General features: G+C 33.0%; 1 protein-coding gene across 2 annotated transcripts in view; it reads left to right on the plus strand.

Annotated features, from left to right (window-relative positions):
* The window catches only part of EPC2 (enhancer of polycomb homolog 2), a 133711-nt gene that overhangs the window by 42366 nt on the left and 71487 nt on the right, over nt 1-19858 (plus strand). For both annotated transcript variants that reach the window (XM_079132472.1, XM_079132471.1), the window contains exon 2: nt 2888-3047. In XM_079132472.1, the coding sequence (XP_078988598.1) occupies nt 2888-3047 (160 nt within the window). The remainder of the gene's footprint in view (nt 1-2887; nt 3048-19858) is intronic.

Consider the following 19858-nt stretch of genomic DNA (forward strand, 5'->3'; position numbering starts at 1 on the left):
TAGCCTTTGGGGTTTTCTTACATGTACATTGCTGTTTGTATCTTCTGTCCAATTTTCTTTTGGGACTGTTGTCATTTTCTTGTGGATTTGCAGGAGGTTCTCACACATTCTAGTTATTTATTTATTTGTATAGTTGTATATGGACACAATACCTTTATTTTTTATGTGGTGCTAAGGATTGAATCCAGTACCTCATATATGCAAGGCAAGTGCTTTACCATTTACAACCCCAGCCCCACATCTGAGTTATTAAACCTTTTAGGTTTTAGACATCAAAAATAACTTCTGCCATTTTGTCATAAATTAACTACATCTATAGTATCTGTTTAACAGAAAATTTTAATATTGATGTAATACTTTCATTAGATTTGTTTGCCTTATTGTTGATGCTTATGAAATTCAAAGAATTTTCTTTCTGCTCCTGTAGCAGAAGCAAATTTTCCTGTTTTGTTAGGTTTATGGTTTTACCTTACACATTTTAATATGTAATTTGGGTAGGTATTTCCTTTGGTATTTCTTTGTATATTAAGCAGTTTGGCTGTTGCCCTTTAGTTATGTGGTGTTGTCTTTATCCCAACCTCCTTTTTATAGTGGGTCTCATCTGTCTGGGAACTTTTTTGTTATTTGATTCATATGAGAGGAAGCATAATTAGTGGTTATTAAGAATATCAACTCTGCTACTTATTAGCCAAGTGGTCTTGGGCAAGTCTCTTAACCACTCTCTACCTCATTTCCTAATCTACATAATGGAAATAATGCTACCTATTCCCCAAAGTGGAATTAAATAAAGATTTTTAAAGTGCTTATTACCCAACAGTATTTGTTACATAGTTAAATACATCTATTAAACTTTTTGATACATTTTTATTGCTACATATATACATTGTATACATAAATGTAAACTATTTGGTCTTATGATTTTTTTTATTACTATGCCTTTATGCATATTTTATAATTTATGAGCGGCCAGTCCTTCTCTTGTACATTGCACATTTATAAGTTTCCTTTTAAAAATTGACTTAGCTATTCCAGAACTTATGTTTTTAGGTTTAAATTTCAGAATATTCTTCTTGAATTTGCATGTTTTTCTACATTTAAATTAGTCTTACAAAATGCCAAAGAGATGTCGACTATCATAGCACAGGTGATTATTTGGGAGTAAGCCGTCCTGGCTTTTATTGTTCATTTGTTTATAGCATAAGAAACTTGATTCCTCCACTTACTCATGTTGTATTTCTGTTCTTTCTCTTTTTTGTTTTTGTAGCCTTTGCTTCTCTGCTCACTTTATTAATAGCAAGTGGTAGAAGATCATGAAATTAATATAATTCTTATGTCATCATTATTTGATACCTATCCTCCTCCATCATCCCACCTTCCTTTTAATGTACTTTATAAAATATAATCTGTGTGGGGTGTTTTGCATATAATGGTCCTTCCTTGTAATTTTATTTATATCTTCTTCCATGATAGAATCATTTTTGAATCATTATGCTGATCCTTTTAAAATAATAACTTTTTATATAGCCTAATGACTTGAATGAAGGTAAAGTATCTTAATTTCTTAGACTCTATAGGACTTCAAAATTTTTATCAATATGTGATAGAATTGATATCTTTACTTTGCATATGGATAACCTGGGTTTATATCTGTTTTGTCACATAGGGTTGTGTTACCTTGAACAAGTTAAGTTACTAAACATCTTTATTCCTTAGTTTCTGTATGTGTAAAGTGCTTTGCATGGCCTAATACATAATAGGAATCCAGTAAAGATTTTATTTATTTGTTCATTTAATATATATTGGGCAAGTTCTATGTGTTGTAACTATCCTTGGCACTAGGGATATGAAAGTAAACAAAATAAGCAAAAATCATGAACCTCCTGGAGGTTACTTAATGCTTGGGAGGAGGAAATGGACATTGAATGAGATCTTGAATATGTCAGATATAGCTAAATTGGCATGGGAAAAATAAAACAGGAAAGGAGTGCTGAATAACCAAATTCTGGAAGACATCTCTGATAGATGAGACTTTAAGGAATTTCTAAAGTAGTCCATTTGGACATTCAGAAACTGCAAGGAGAAGCAGTGTCACTAGAGAAAAAGGATGGGAGAAGAGGGAGGAAATGCCAGAGAAATATAGATTATTATAGGTCATAGAGTAGCTTTTAACCCTTATACTGAATATGGTGGGACTTCTTTGGGGAATGACATTACCTGATTTACCTTCATAAAGCTGCTTTATGGGGAATGGGCCATATTGGGGCCACGGAGGAAGTAGCAAAAGCATTTAGGAGACTATTGCAATAAGTTATGCAAGTGATGAAAAGTGATTAGAACCCAGATGTATTTTATAGGAACTTTCAGTTAAAAAAAGTTTTCTGCCTTGATTGCAATACAAGCTATTGAACATGCAAAATTTTACCTTTCTTTGCATTATTAAAAATTTTATGCTACCAAAGTTTCAAGTGTTGTTTAAGTATAGAAGATACTAAAAATCTGTAATACAAAGTCATTTCCTGTGACTCACATATTTTTCCTTAGTCCATCAGTGGTGAAAAGTACCTTTAATTTAGCAAACAAGTATCTATCTTCTGATAACTGAAATTTTAAACTCTTAATTTGTAAGTACGCATGTATTTAATTTTTGAAGAATTCTTATTACAGTTTTAATAGTCTAACGTTTATGATACCATTGTAAGCCACAGGTGTTAAGAGAGAGTGATGGCAGTGTTTTCTATAGGTCTGCAGTAAAGAAACTGTAATTGAGTGAAGGAACTACTTATAAATTGATTCTTGCACTTATTAAACAACTTTTAAATAGAAATGTTGAAATGTTTTGAATTAGTATTATCAAAATAACTTATGTTGCCTACTTTACATTTTCCAGGAACATCATTTACAGCGAGCTATTTCAGCACAGCAAGTGTTTAGAGAGAAAAAAGAGAGCATGGTCATTCCCGTTCCTGAGGCAGAGAGCAACGTCAACTATTACAATCGCTTGTACAAAGGAGAGTTTAAACAGCCCAAACAGTTCATTCATATTCAGCGTAAGTTTTGTTAATTCATTGTTTTCTGTTTGTAATTTAAATTAAACAACCAGTTAAAGTCTTCTTTTGCCCAGAGATTTTAATTTTTTAGGTTATAAACAATTACTCTTAGAAATGTTAAATATTAGACATTAAAATCCCTCTGCTTACATTTGAACTTGGAGATCATTTTGAGTTTTAGTAGCATTTGGAACATTTGATGTTTATGCAACATAGGATTTTATATTGAACTTACTCTTTATTAAACAGTTAAAAGGTAGTGGGTTACCGTACTCAAATGAGATTTATTTTTAAAAGTCCCCATGACCATAATTTACAAGGGTTAGGGCTGACTCTTCTGAAAATTTTCAGAATTAGATTCCGTATCTCTACTTTAATCTAGTTTTTTTAAATTTTAATTCTGCCTCCTTAATATTCTGTTTTCCTAAAATGATGACTAAAATGATCACTATCTCTAGCTTTAAAGCCATTTCAGCAATCTCCTAACTTTAAGATTTACTATTCCTTTTCTCCCTTCTTTATTCTCTTCTAATTTATCTTCTCCACAAAGCCTGCTTACACCAGAGTGGTCTTCCTAAATTTTCAATCTGAGCAAATTATGCTCTTTATTAAAATCCTACCGTTCTTTATTGTCTATGGAGGAGTGTTCAGTTGATTGTGCGTGCAGTTGCTAGTGTCTTGGTATCTTGTCAGATTAAAAAAAAAAATTCTTGAGTAGCTAAAGTAGAAATTCTAGGTTTCTACTATATGCCTATCTTAAGTACTTAGCTCTTTGAAAATCCCTGGGTGTATACACTGGTGATGTGTATTTTTAAGTTTCTGGGTAATTCTAAAACACTACCAGATTCTGATTTTAACATTAACTGTGGTTTTTTGTTTTTTTTTTTTTTTAATTTTTATTTTTAGTTGTACATGGACACAATATCTTTATTTTATTTTTATTTATTTTTATGTGGTATCGAGGATCGAACCCAGTGCCTCACACATGCCAGGCAGGCGCTCTACCACTGAGCCACAATCCCAGCCCCAAGATTGACTGTTTTTCATTATTTCTAAGGTGCATACTTTTTATTTTTCAAAGATAAAAAATGTGATTATATCTTGAATAACCGTTGTCCAGGATTGAAGTCTTATTCTTCTAAAGAGAATTTGTATTGTTTCTGCCAGGAATTTAGGGACATTACCAACCTGAGACCACTTGAAAGTTTTTGCTTACTTTGTGTCATTCATTTATTTGTTTTTGAACCACAGTGTTGACTTTAATTCAGGCAACAGATGTGTTTGGAGTTCATTTCTCAGGGGGAGATTTTATTTCTCTCTCCTTCTACCTAAGAACAAGTTGGGAAATAAAAAGTTCTTCACTATCCCATTTTGCATGTCTGGTTTATTATTTTATCTTACAAAGAGGGTATAGCTTTATGCAGGAATTTTTCATTCTATTAAGCGCATCTTAATATTAAGATCCAAGCATAAAGCTTTTTTTCCCCCTCCCTTCTGATACATATAATAATGGTGCATTCTTGAAATTGATGGCAATTTAGATTTGATAGAATTCAGTAATAGTCAGATTCTCAAGTATAAGGTCCTTTTTGATTTGTTTCCCACCTTCTCCTTTAATTTCATCTCCTATTACTTTTCCCTTCCCTCTGTCCTGTAGTTACTGAAAATTACATTTGCTTTATTTCAAATTTCATACTTTCTTGTATGTGCTATTCAAGTCTTCCTTTCCTTCATATAGCTCATTTAAGATTCAACTCCCTTATGAAGCTTTCCCTGAGTTTTCTGATTCTACCACTCATTGCTTATTATGGTTGTTAAACATCCCTCTGTTATAGGATTCATCACACTTCATTGTAATTCTTTGTAACCATTCTTTCTTTTAGATTGTAAGCTCTTGAGGGGAGGAATTATATTATTTTCTCTTTTATCTTTAAAGTGCTTGGCTTATAGATGCTCAATAAAGGGTATGTTTGTTAACTGATTTGTGTTAAAAAAACTTTTGGTTATAGACCATTTCTCAGAGACTTCTAAGGATTCAAGAAAAACTCAAATGCAAAACATTTATGTGATTTTTTTTTTTTTTTTCCTGTGTGTTCTCTGACTTTGTGTCCCTTTGGCTTATTGAATTGCCTTTATCTTTGTATCAATTAAGAAGGAGACAGGTTGTTCATAAGGGGAATTTTAAGGAATTGTCTTAAGCCAAAGTATTAGTTGTTTTGTATTTTACTAGCAGAGAAGCTAGATAGCAGGATCATTTATAAAAACCCATTCTAGGAAATCAAGAATCAAAAATTAGGTTTATCTCATCTGGTCAGGCCCATTGGATATAATAAACATTAATCTTGTTTGTTTGTTTTTTTATTTCATTCTATTATAAAAAATGGAATAAAAATAATAGAAAATTCTTAACTATTTTATTTTTCAAAGTTTGTCAGCATGTACCAAATATTGTGTATATAATATAATACTGTATATATGGTTTTTTATTCTGCCTTTTCAACTTTATATTTCAAGTTTCTCAGGTTTTTATGTGTACACTGTCATTTTAAGTGTGAGTATACATTTCCATCAAACTGATATTTCACAATTTGCTCCTTTTGTACCTATTATTGGACTTAAGGTTATGCGTACTAAATTTTAAACTCACATTTTTATTGAGTTTTTTAAATGAAAGTTTAAAAAAATTTTTTGACATAAATTCTTGCCAGTTCCCTTAATATGAGGAATTTTAGAAAATATCACCTTGGATTTTTCCTTTTTTCTTTTAATGAAAGATTTGAAAGACTCCCCATTTGTCTGGCTAGAAAAAAATTAAAAATTGCCACAGTAGGGTGGTCTTGTTTATGTTTTTCACATTGCTCACTTGGGCTTTAGCAGAAACCTCCTTATTTAGTTTTGATATTTTCAATCCATCATTTATGGGGACACTGTTGTAACTACCCATTTCAGAATTTTTCAACGACTCTTGCCTAGAGGATAGATTTTAGCATCTTTGTGTGATATATGAAACCCTCCTTTGTGTCTTTCCAACCATGTTTCCCTGTGTGATCTTCCATTAAGATACTAACCAAATTGAAATGAATCATTTTAGTTCTTTTCCATCTCTAGATTTTAAGCTCCTGAGGAGCAGGAGCTTTTATTCGGTTAGTATTTTTATTACTAAGTACAGTCTCAGACTATATTCTCAATACACTTTTTCCCCCTGATTTCTCTATTCCTTCCTGCTTTAAGCTACAATAATGAACTTTTTGCAACTCTTTGACTTAAAACACCTTAGTTTTTCATTTCTTCATAAGCCCTTTACTTCTGCACTTGTTAAAATGGAACCTGCTTCCAGGATAACCTTTAGAAACCTTTTCTTGACTCCTTTAAGCAGAATTCTTAGCACTGTTTGCCTCAGGGTCTTCTGTGTCATTTACACATGTCATTGTGGCACTGACTGTCTTCAGTTGTGATGGCTCTCTGTTGCCTCATAAGGCTGCAAAACTTACCAAGACTTTTTTTGAAAACAATCTTTTCATTTTACTGTCTAGTACATGTGCTTATATATGCATTTAATTTTATTTACTAAATAAATGAATTAATGAATTAAGGGTAAAAACATACACGTAATGGCATTTTTTGGATATAAATCTTATAAAACTTAAAATTATACCATCAAAAATAAGGCTAAAATTATTAGTGCATACAGTGAAATTGAGGGACCTGTTGTGTTGCATCCAAGTTAGAAATTAAGAGGTGAATTCTCTTATTCATCAACACTCATTTCAGAGCAAAAGAGTTGGGAGTGAAATGACTTCAGTCTGGTGTGTTTATGAGATAAACATTTTTGTTTCTTCCTCTTCTTTTCAGTACAAGTTTCTCATAATCTCCATACTGGTATTCTGGGGAATTTATTTAATCACAAAACTCTGGATTATTCTTAACCAGATTGGAAACATTTTGAAGGCACATAGTCTCTGATATCCCAAGATACTCATACTTTTCCACACTTAGGCTGATCTGTATGTGGTCAATTGTGTACCACATGTGTTTTATATATCATTAAACACATTTACTCTGGTACCTCAACCTAAATGTTACAATTCTTTCAGTTCTTTTGGAGTTTAGTAAATTCATTAAATTCAGTATCCAACCTTTTCTCCTTGAGGAAAATGACCTGACTTTCAGTAAATTATTTAACCTTTTAACCCCTTTAAAAATGTTTCAGTATCTTATAGTTGACATTAAGTATTAGAATTTTAGAATATGAGGCTATTTGAGATATTGTTTGCAGATCATCTGTCCAACTTGAAATCAATTATGTGGTTCTTGGTAGCAGGACTCGTTTCTTTTTTAAAACGATGCTTCCTTTCCTCTTCTCATTGCATTCTGTTTACAAATATAGATGAGTATTTCACCTCACCTGCTGGACTGAAAGAAAGTAAAGTTCAGGAGAAGGAATGGGTTGTATAGTTTCTTTCTGTCATCCTGTCAGGAAGAAAACGAACATTACTTGACACCCAGTGTACTTGAGTTTGGCTCCTTTTTCAATCAGACGAAGCTGATCATTATCAAGTGTACAGTGGAAAAAGAGGAAAAATTGCACTTATTTAGTGTAAAGTGAATCTGTATATTCCACTGTTTTCAGCAAGAGTGCAGTATATGTTAGCCTCACACCTGACTTTATTGTCACTGTCCTTGGAATGTCCTTTTATCCACCGCCCCCCACCACCACCAAATTCATAGATTCTTTACCATGGACCAGGGGCAAATATGGTTTGATTAGAAAGAATGTGGAAAAATCCAAATGTTTTAATTAAAAAGAGATAAAAAAGATGAGCATTGTTTTGTTTATACAGTAAAACGTATTGGTGAAAAGAATGTATTCCAGGAACATCATTTTCTTTTAAAAATCTCACTGTATGTGTATTAAGAAATCACTTTGAGCTGGGGGGCAGTGACTTAGGAGGCTGAGGCAGTAGGATCTCAAGTTCAAAGCCAGCCTCAGCCAAAGTGAGGCAATTAGCAACTCAGTGAGACCCTGTCTCTAAATGAAATACATAATAGGGCTGGGGATGTGGCTCAGTGGTCAAGTGCCTCTGAGTTCAGTCCCTGTATCTGCCCCCACCACTCCAGAAAAAGAAATCACTGAGCACAAATCCCATGAAATGATTTTAGACATTCAATACTGGATAAACAATGCCATGAATATAGAAGCAGATTATATCAGATTTATAGAAAACAATTCCAGGTGATGCTGGATTGCAGGTTGAGATGGTTAGAAGATTAACTAGAAGTACAGTGAGCAAGGCCAGACTGTGAGGGCAACCCACTTGCAGATCATCTGGCCCTAAGGATATTCCTGTCTTCCGGGATAAAAGCTATCACCACCCCCTATTTTTAGACAAAACTGTGAGTTATGGCACTGAGGCTGAAGTAGTAAAGTAGGATCTGGGTAGCTGATAATCTATAAAGAAGGAGGGGCCTCCAGCCACAAGTGATATTGCATAGTAAAACAATGTCTAGCACTTGAGGGAAAAACAAAATAATCATTTGGTGTAGACTGGGGTAGAGAGATGAAAGAAAAGTCTGAGTTCAAGCAGAGTGCCCCTTCAACCTGGTGTGCAGTTTTGTATATCTAAAATTTTAAAAAAAGATATTTGCAGTGACTTTGAATAAAATGCAGCATAATAGATGAAAGACCATAGTCAGAGAAATCAGGGAGAAAGCAAAGATAAATAGGTAAATTTGATGCATAATGATATATATCTTAAAGGTGGTAGAATTAATAGACAAAGCACAAAAGTATGATTGGTCCTAAAGCATGTTTCTTGACATGGAAAGAAGCACTTAGCCCCTTGTTCCAGGGACTTCCAAAGAAAATACTGTGGTATTACTCAGATTCTCCAGTGACACCACACTGGCCTGAGAATATTAATACCTTTCAATATCTTGTCTGTCTTCCATTAAAAAAAAACAAAAAAAAAAACTAAAGGATATTTGTCTTCCCATCTTACCCTGGTAATATAATTCTGTGGGTTGCCTACCCCATAAAAATGTTCTTTCATATGCTTACTTCCTGAAAATGTTAATAGAGGACTAAATTTTTCCTGCTATAGTTATGGGTAAAACATAGTGAAACAGCTATTTACTTGACTTCTATGTACAGTTTCTGTCAGTGTTTTATACAGATTTTACATATACTAGGCAGATAGTGCTCAAAGGAATCTTATGAGGCAACTAATACTTTAATCCCCTTTTCGAACTTAAAATTACACAAAGAGTCTGAGATAATGCAGTTAAGCAAGTGGGAAAGTTAAGATTCAAATCTAGGTCATCTGGTTCCACATTGTGCCTCTTTTATGATCTACTGCTTCCCAGTCTTGGCCCATCATCATAAGTTACAAATACTCATTGATATATATTAAATATAGAAATCCATTACCATTCCAAAGGGGTTGATACTACAATCAACAATGGGTGGGGGTGGGTTTTTTATTAGGGGGGTAAAAAAGTTGCAGAATAGATGATTGCCTATTGATTGATAGAAAAGTCGAATGCACACAACTGTTAGAACACTCTTCTCATTCAGTCTGGCAGGAGATTAATGAACGGAAGAGCACTATGTATGAGCAGAAGAGGAGGTGACAGGCAGAGGGAAATACTTGAAGAAAAGGGAACCATGAAAGCAATAAAACAAGCATTTTACATTTTACTATATTACTTAAGAGTATTGAGGTGCTTTATTGAAAGGTGGTGTATTGAGGCTTGGGAAAGCACAAATTCTAGCTTTTAACAGAGTCTTTTAAATTTTGCAAATCAAAAACAATGGAGGGAAAGCCACTATGGCAACAACATTTAGACTGAGCCTTTGAAGGAAAATTGTTTCCATTCCAAGACACACACACACACCCATACACCACATAAAGTAAGAGGATCAGACAGGACATTTGGGCTCCAGGAACTAACAGAGCAGAACTAGAAAGTATCTTTTAGTGCCTTTAGGCTTGTTCCAAATTCAACCTGTCTTTGAAGATAATCTTACAACCCTAATGAAGAGGCTCAAATTGGGAAAGGACTGTGTGACAATTAGTGATTTCTAAATCTCCAGCTAAGCTGTATGCATGGCAAAAAATAAGGTTTGCTTTGAATAAATGAATTGGACTGCATAGAACATTGTTTGGGTGGCTTTAATTTTTATCCATCTCTCTAAGAAAAAAAAAAATGCCAGTTAATGTACCTCTCATGGTTCTAGACTAATGGATAATAGAAATGAGTCATGTAAGGATGAGAGATTAAAAAGGAACTCTCCATGATGATGATGCTTTTTAAACTCAGAGGTAATATTTTAGTGATTAAAATAACTTTTCTCACTGATATTCTTCTTGTCATTAAAATGATCAGTCAGTAAAATAATCTCCATGGAGTTGAAAAACTTTAAGAAAGGGGAACTTGCTCCCAAATAGTTTTTGGGGTTTGGGTTTTTGTAGGGGTGGGGTGCAGGGTTCTGGGTACTGTGGATTGAATCCAGGATGTTGCACCTGCTAAGCAAATTCTACCACTGAGCTACATCCCCCTAGCCCTCAAAGAGTTGATTTTTTTATGACTGACTTAAGAATCTTATTTGTTTCTGATAGAAACATGTTTGTATTTTGAAAGTGATGTTATACTCTGATTATAATGAAAATGAATTGTTAATTACAAAAAAAGCTCTTAATAATCCCATCTCCCAAAGATGGCCAACAGATAAAAGTAGTTTGTTTTTCCCTTCTTTACAAATACATATTATATTGTGTATACAGTTGTAAGAGTGTATGTGTGTGTGTGATTTCTTTTGATAGTTTTAAAAAAAAGCATTTTTCTAGGTGTTTAAATAATAATTTTTCAAAGCTATAAAATATTGCAAGGAATTAGTTTCATGTCCTTCATTACTCAGCATGAATCTGTAGCAAGGCCAATACTGAAGGTTTTTGTTCCTCTTAATTAACAAGTTTGTGTTTCTTTTTTAATCTTAGTAAACATGAATTTGCATATTACAAATATGCAAATAATTTAACTATTAGTGATTTGCATTAGTAAAATGTGAATTTGTCTTTCAAGGGAAAATAAGATTTTAATTCTTTAAAAATATTAATAGACTTTATTTTTTTACAATAATTTTAGATTTACAAAGAAAAAAGACAGTATAGTTTCCATATGCTACCCACTACTCACACACATTTTCCCTACTATTAATTAATATCTTGCCTTAGTTGATACATTTGTTACAGTTAATGATACTGATACCTTATCATTAATTAAAGCCCATAGTTTACAGTGTGCTTTTTGTAAGTTTTATGGATTTTGAAAAGCACATACCATCATAGAACCACTACTACAGTATCCTACATAACAGTTTTTACTGTGCTGAAAACTTTTATCCTACACTTCACTAATTTATCCTTCTGAATCTTTGCAACTACTAAAATTGTTGCTCTCTTTAATTTTTCCTTTTCCAGAGTATTTTATAGTTGGAATCATAGAGTACATATCATTTTGACTTCTTTGTCAATATGTATCTAAGGTTGTTCTGTATTGTTTTATCATTTAATAGCTCATTTCTTTTTATCATTGAATAGTTTTCCATTGTATGGATGTACTACAACTTGTTTATCCCTTCATCTATTGAATAATATCTTGGTTCTTCCAGTTTTACAAAATTATGAATAAAACTTCAAATATTTATGGACAGGTTTTATATGAACCTGAATTTTCAACTCGTACCTAGGACAGCTGTGTTCCAAAGTGGCTGTACTATTTTGTATTCCCACTGACAAAGAAGTACTTTTGCTCTGCATTCTTATGGCACTTGGCATTGTCAGTTTTTAGGTTTTAGCCATTCTAATATATGTGTTATCTCATTGTTTTAATTTGCCATTCCCTAATGACTTAGGATGTTGAGCACCTTTTCATATGATCAGCTTTTATCTTCTTTAGTGAAGCATCAATTTAAATCTTTTGTCCATTTCTTAATTGGATTGTTTTCCTAGAATTGTGTTTTTTCTGTTTTAGATACAGGTCCTTTATAGATAAGTGTTTTGCATTTTTTCTGCCTCTTTTAGGCTTGTCTTTTAAGTCTCTGTTTTATACAGAGTAGTTTTTAATTTTAATGAAGTGTAGTTTCTCAGTTTTTTGAATTATGCTTTTGGTATTATTTTTAAAACTCCTCATAAACCCAAGATTACTGAGATTTTCTCCTATGTTCTAGAAGTTTTATAAATTGCATTTTACTTTTTTTAGGGGGAGGGTACTAGAGATTGAACTCAGGGGCACTCAACCACTGAACCACATTCCCAACCCTATTTTGTATTTTTATTATTAGAGTCTCCCTGAGTTGCTTAGCGCCTCATTTTTGCTGAGGTTGATTTTGAACTCATGATTCTTCTGCCTCAGCCTCCCAAATTGCTGGGATTACAGGTGTGCCCCATAGCTTGTCTTTGATCCATTTTTGTCAGTTTTTATGGACCGTGTAAGATCTATAGATTTTAATTTTTTTCATGTAACTGGATGTCCAAGTATTCTAGCACCCATTATTGCAGAGACTATTTTGTGTTTCATTGAATTTCCTTTGTTCCTTTGTCAAAGATCAGTTGGTTGGATTGGGGATATAACTCAGTGGTCATGCACTTGCCTGCCATGCATGAGGCCCTGAATTCAATTCTCAGTACCACCCAATCCCCCCAAAATACTCAGTTAGCTACATTTATACGGATCTCTTTCTGGGTTTTCTATTCTGTTCCATTCATCGTCTGTCTCTTTTATCAATATTATGCTGTCTTGATTACTAGAGATTCATAGTAAATCTTTTTTTATTTATTTTTTTTTTTTAGTTGTAGGTGGACACAATATCTGTTTGTTTTTATGTGTGCTAAGGATTGAACCCAGTGCCTCACACATGCTAGGCAAGTGCTCTACCACCGAGCTATAACCCCAGGCCTCATAGTAAATCTTAAAGTTGAATAATACATCTTTTGCCTTTGTTCTTCTTCACTTACGTTGCCTTTTCTGAGTTTCTTTCCATATAAAATTTATAATCAGTTCATCAATATCTACAAAATAAACTTGCCAGGATTTTTATTGGTATTTTGTTGTATCTATAGATCACTTTGGAAAGAATTGACATCTTAATGGTATTAAGTCTTCTATTCATGAGAATGAAATCTCTCTCTCTTTTTAGATCTTTTTTTTTTTTTAATCACTTTTGCAGTTTTCCTTATATATCGGGTACAAATTTTATTGGATTTGTAATAAAGTTTCTTTCCTTGTTGCTAATGTAAATGGTATTGTTTTTAATTTCAAATTCTGGTGTTCATTGTCTGTCTAATCAAACTCTTTAATTATTAATTCCAGAATTTTTTTTTTGTCAGTTCTTTGGAATTTTCTACAGTGTTTTGTAATCTGTGAACACAGTAGTTTCATTTCTTCTTTACCAGCCCATATACTTTTTATTTCCTTTTTTTGTCTTATTGCATTAGCTAGGACTTTCAGGATAGGGTTTAATAGAAGTGATGAGAGGGAACTTTGCATTGTTCCTGATCTTAGTGGGGAAACATATGTATGTATTTTTTTTAAAATTAAACCTTAACTATAGGACTGATATGATCATGTGATTTTTTTTCTTCTTGAGCCTCAGCAATGGATTACATTGATTTTCAAATGTTGAACACACTTTGCATCCCTGGAATAAACCTCATTTGATTTTGGTGTATAATTTTTATATGTTGCTACCAATTTGTTGAGGATTTTTGCATCTGTGTTCATAAGAGGTGGTATTCTGTGGTTTTCCTTTCTTATAAAGTCTACTCTTGCTTTGGTATTAGGGTAATGCTGTTCCCATAGAATGAGTGAGGAACTGTTCTCTTTGCTTCTACTTTCTGGGAGCAATTTAGAGATGTTGTTAAAACTTTTTCCTTAATTTTTTTTTTTTAACTCAACAATAGGTTTTTTATTTAAAAATGTGATGTAACCAGTGATTGATTTAGTTAATAACAGTGTATCAGCATGGTTCATAGATGCAAACAAATGTGCCAGCCAGTGAAAGCTGTTAATAATTTGAGAGAAGGAGATACAGAAGAGGAGACATATGGGAAGTCTGTATGTTCTGCAAAATTTTTCTTAAATCTTTTAATCTCTTTATTTGTTATTAGTTTGCAAAGATTTTCTATTTCTTCTTGAGTCAGTTTTGTTAGTTTATGTTTTGTTATTTCATGTAAGTTATTAATTTGTGGATGTAGAATTGTTATAATACTTTTATAATTTTAATGTTCATAGAACCAAAAATGATGACCCCCTGTTTCATTTTTGTAGTAGTAATATATCTTGTCTTTTCTTGTTTAGCTCAGTTAGAGCTTTATCAATAGTGTTGATCTTTTCAGAGAGCTAGATGGCTGATTTTTGTTATCTGTTTTCTTTGGAGATAAGGAAACTGTGAAGGATTTGTGTTTGAGTAATAGAATGAACATATTCAGCACATTTCAAAAATTGCTTCACTTTTGGAGTGTTAAATTTTTTTAATATTAACTAGGTTAACTTTTGTCATTCCACCAACAAAGTAGAGATTAAAAATTTTGTGTTATTAAATTTACCTAATGTAAAAATGACTTTTTTTTGGGATTAGAAGATGAAAATTTGCAGTTCTTTTCCTGTTTCCTTTTCCCTCCCAAATACTTACAGACTAAGGGAATTTCAAAGCTGATAGAAACCTAGTCTAGCAGAATTAAGGGACCTTGCAGGGCCTCCCCAGCTCATCTGAGGGCCAATAAGTGAGCACCTCTAGAACTGGGACCTAGGAATCTGAATTTTTAATGAGTTCTTTAGGCCATTTTTATTTTTTTATCAGTCATTCTCAGTACCACCCAATCCCCCCAAAATATTCAGTTAGCTGCATTTATATGGATCTCTTTCTGGGTTTTCTATTCTGTTTTATTCATCTTCTGTCTCTTTTATCGATATCATGCTGTCTTGATTACTAGAGATTCATAGTAAATCTTTTTTTTTTTTTTTTAATTTCTTTTAGTTGTAGGTGGACACAATATCTGTTTATTTTTATGTGGTGCTGAGGATTGAACTCAGTGCTTAAATAAGCTAGTCTCCTGCAGTGGAGAACCCTATAAAGAAGGCCCAATATGTTGACTTTACAAATTAGTAGATGATTAAATGACTTGTACAGGGAACCATCTGTAGGGTGAAAGTGGTAAGACAAGCCTCAAGTCCTTTAAGTCTATCCACTATCTCACGCTTTCTGTGACTTTAAACAGTTAATTACGTAAGGTGTTGTACATGTTCGTTTTCATCTTATGGGAGCCAAAAGTACCCCAGAATGAATTGCATATGTTTGGTGTATTTTTTCCCCTTTTTGTTACCATTTTAGAATATTTCTGAAAGGTCTATTAAATGTGGTCCCTCAGTGACTCCCAGTTTTAAGAACATTATTCCTTAAAAACCTTCTATCCTATTTTGTTTGTTTGTTTGTTTGTTTGTTTAAAGGAAAGAAACATGGGGAAGGGGGAACAGATTCCAGCACCCTTGTCTTTGGGGTAGGGCCTGAAAAATCAATTTAAAAACATGAATTGTATCAACTCATATCCATTAGGCTAGCTTTCAGAAAAACAAAACAACAAATGTTGGTAAGGATGGGGAGAATTGGAATCCATGTGCACTGTTGGGAATGTAAAGTGGGGAATAGCTGCTGTGGAAAACAGTTCCTTGAAAAATTAAAAATAGAATTCCCATGTGATCCAATAATTCCACTTCTATGTATATACCCAAGAGTATGGTCTTGAATAGTTATTTGTGTACTCATGTTCTTAGTGGCATTATTTACAGTTGGTAAAACATGGAAGCAACCCAGGTGTTCATTGATAGATTGAATATTGGATAGGCAGAATGCAGCACATAGTTCCAGTGGAAATGTTATTGGGTCGTAGAAAGGAAGGCAGCTTTAATACGAATAATCCTTGAGGACATTTGTTAAGTGAAATAAGTCATTCACAAAAAAGACAAATATGGTTTAATTTCAATTATATGAGCTATTAGGAGTAGTCAGAATTATAAGGAGAAAAAAAGAAAATAGGAGAATGGTGATTGCCAGGGACTACCAACAGAAAAATGGGGAGTATTGGTCTAATGGGTATAGAGTTCTTGTTTTATAATTACTGAGGTAGATGGTGTAATGGTTGTCCAACATTATGTTTATTTAATACCAGTAAACTAGACACTTAAAAATAGTTAAGAGGGTAAATTTTATGTGTATTTTAACACAATAAAGAATATGAAAAAAAAATGCATTGAAAGAATAAACTCAAATGTGAAAATCTGTGTTCCTAATTAGTCACAGCAGTTGGACAGTGCAGTTGTCATGCAAAAGGGTTCCCAAATTCATTGATACTCTCAAACATTTTCACTTATTTATTTACCCTCTGAATCCTTCCCCCTTCTCTGTATCTCTTAATGAATGCCCCTTTCAGAAATTGAAACAACAGCAATGCTATAAAATAAGCCCAGACTTGGGGTGATTTATAGGGTAAATTTAAAGGGTAATTGGCCTTCTCTTTGTGGTTAGTGAAAGCCTTAGGCTTGGGCAATGGATATGCTCATGTTAGAGTGATTGTGTATGTAACTGAAGTTCTGGGTTCAAGCCTTAGGCTTCTGAACTGTCTTGGTGATCTTAGGGATTTTTAGTGATTTTTTTTTTTCTCCTTGTTCTTGTATTTAGTTTCATTTTTTTTAAGGAAAAAGAATAGTACAAGGAACCCCTCGTCCCCATCACCTAGCCTCAAAACTGTCCAACAACTCCTATTGTATTTATTCCTCTTTTTTTTTTTTTTTTTTTTTTGGCCCGTGTATTTTTTAAGCAAAAATTGTCTCTCAGAGATAATGACTCATCTGAGCATAGCCACAGTACCTTTATGATAGTAGAATTATTCTTTGATGTCATCTATGTTAGAAGGAACTTTTAGCCAAATAGAATTTCCAGCCTTAGGGACTGACTGTCTTTAGTTTTAACCCTCAGATCAGATTTTTTACTCTATGTATTTACCACTGCACAGTTATCATTTAAAACAAACAAACAAACAAACAAACAAACAAACTCTTAAAGAACTTTTCCTTCTAACAATAAATTAGTGTTGATAAGTTTTAGAGTCCAGTATACACAGATTTCTTTTCAGGTAGTCATGTAGCTAAGGTGATTGATCATTAATAAGAGTTCATCTTGTGAATATTTAACTGAACTACACCCATTTTGGCCCCTGAAAATACCTTCAACTAGAAATCAGTTTTTAAAAAGCTCTTTAACTCTTATTATATTGGGCTCTATTAATATTATATGAAGTTTTTGTTATAAAGGTTAGGAGTGAAACTTCATAAAAAGTATCATTGGGCTCCTCAACTGAATGGCATTGTAAAAGTAGGGTCTGTAAAAATTTTTTCCTTCTAGTTTTCATCATATTATTTTTAATTTAAAAGGTAGGTTAGAGGCTTGAAAAAGGACTTTTGTCCTCTGAATAGAAAAAAGTTCCACATTTTGGCCCAGATACATGTTTATTTGTAGTTATCATTAATCTGCATCTATAATTTTTCATTAGTAAATTTTACTTTTTGGAACAGTTTCAGGTTCACAGCAAAATAAGAGGAAAATAAGTTTGCTGTATCTGAAATGATGATAGCTAATTCTAGTTTTGTTTTGATTGATGTTATATGGTATGTCTTTCACTATCCCTTTGAGTTATATGTTTTTATATTTAAAAAGTAATTCTTGCAGACAAAAAGTTGGGTCTTGTTTTTGACTCATCTCTTTTAATTGATATATTTTGACCATTGATCTGTAAAGTGATTACTGTGATAGTTTGTTAATATTTACCATAGCTGTTACTGTTTTCTGTGTGTTGCTCATGGTTCCTATTTTTGTCTTACACTTTTTCTGTTTTTTGTGGTTTTAAGAATTTTATGATTCCATTTTCTTTTCTTTCTTAGCATATCAGTTGTACTTCTTTATTACATTTTTTAGTGGTTGCCCTAGAGTACTCACTGTACCTTTATAATTAGTTCAAGTTCACTTAAAAATAACACTATACCACTTAACAGGTTGTATAGTACCTTCTAATAACAAAATATTCTCAGTTCTTTCTTCCTGTCCTTTCTATCATTGCTATCATTCATTTTATATGTGTGTGTGTTTGTGTGCGTGTGTGTGTGTGTGTGTGTGTGTGTATACACATAGTATCATCTATCAGTTGACGGGTACTTTTCTGAGAAATGCACTATTAGGTAATTTTGTCATTTTGCAAACATCCTAAAGTATATTTACATATATTGAGTATATTTACACATACCTATGTGGTATAGATCAATTGCTTATTGTGCCCTCTTCATGTAATCAAGAGACATAGTAAACATGAAATGTGTGAAAGTTGCTGCAGGCCTTGCACAGCATATTGTTTTATAGTAAACCTTTTTTGGCCATGTGTGGTGGGCACCTGCAATCCCAGCTACTGTAGAGGCTGAGGCAGGAGAATCACAAATAGAAGCCAGCCCCAGCAACTTAGTGAGATCCTGTCTCAAAGTTAAAAAACACAAACAAAAACAAGTCGGGGTGGGGAGGGGGCACTAGTGATGTAGCTCTGTGTTATTGTGGCCCTGGGTTCAGTTCACAGCCACCCCACCCCCACCCCCCCAACACACAGACCCCACAGTTTCTTTTTATAAGTAGGAGGAATACATTTTTAAGAATAAAAAATATAGTATATTGAATATATAAACCAATAACATTTATTACCATTATTAAGTATTTATGTGCTGTATATAATTATATGTGCTATCCTTATATGTGTCTATCAGCACAGTGTATTTGTTTATACCAACATCACTACAGACTCATGTATTGCACTATGATGTTAATGGCATCATAGTCATTGTGATGACATCACATTGTGATGACTACAGCTCATTGTGATGACTTTTTTTAAAAAGCTCTGTTATTAATTTTATGGGACCACTGTTGGATATGCAGTGATACTAGCTGAAACATTTTGCAAGACATGCCTGTGTGCATTTGTGTGTGCATGTGTGCATATGCATAAGTGAAATGCTCATATATGTAAGCATACATAATTAAATCCATTGTCACTTGTTATTTTGAACAAATTGTTATCTCTCAGATAATTGAGAAACATGAGTTTTATTTTGCCCCCACTTATTCTTTGCCAAAGCTCTTTCTTTCTTTATGTATATCTGCATTTCTGACCCATGTCATTTTCCTTCTCAAAGAACTTCTTTTAAAATTTCATGTAAGGAAGACCTGCTGGTAGTAAATTACCTCAGTTTTCATTTGTCTGAGAAAGTTCTTGTTTCTTCTTTACTTTGGAAGGATAGTTTCAGTTTAAGGTGAAGAATTTTATATTGATAGTTTTCTTAACACTTGAAATACTTCATTCAACTCCCTTCTTGCTTGCATGATTATTATTAAAGAAAATTGGTTGTAATTCTTATCTTCGGTCCTCTGTAGGTAATTTTTTTTTTCCTTTTAAGATTTATTTTTATCTTTTAAGGTTTAATCTTTGATTATTTTTATCATTATCTTGTTTTTGATATGCTGAGGATTGAACCCAGGGCCTCACGCATGATAATAAGCAAGTGCTCTACCACTGAGCTGTATTTCCAGCTCTTTTATCATATCTTTGAGTATGTTATTCCTGGGTATACGATTTTGTACCTTTATCTTGTTTTATTTTTGAGCTTCCTGGATCTGTGGTTTGGTGCCTGGTACTCATTTTGGGGAAATTCTCAGTCAT

This window comes from Sciurus vulgaris (assembly GCF_902686455.1).
Source record: "Sciurus vulgaris genome assembly, chromosome: 3".
NCBI classification, from domain to species: domain Eukaryota; kingdom Metazoa; phylum Chordata; class Mammalia; order Rodentia; family Sciuridae; genus Sciurus; species Sciurus vulgaris.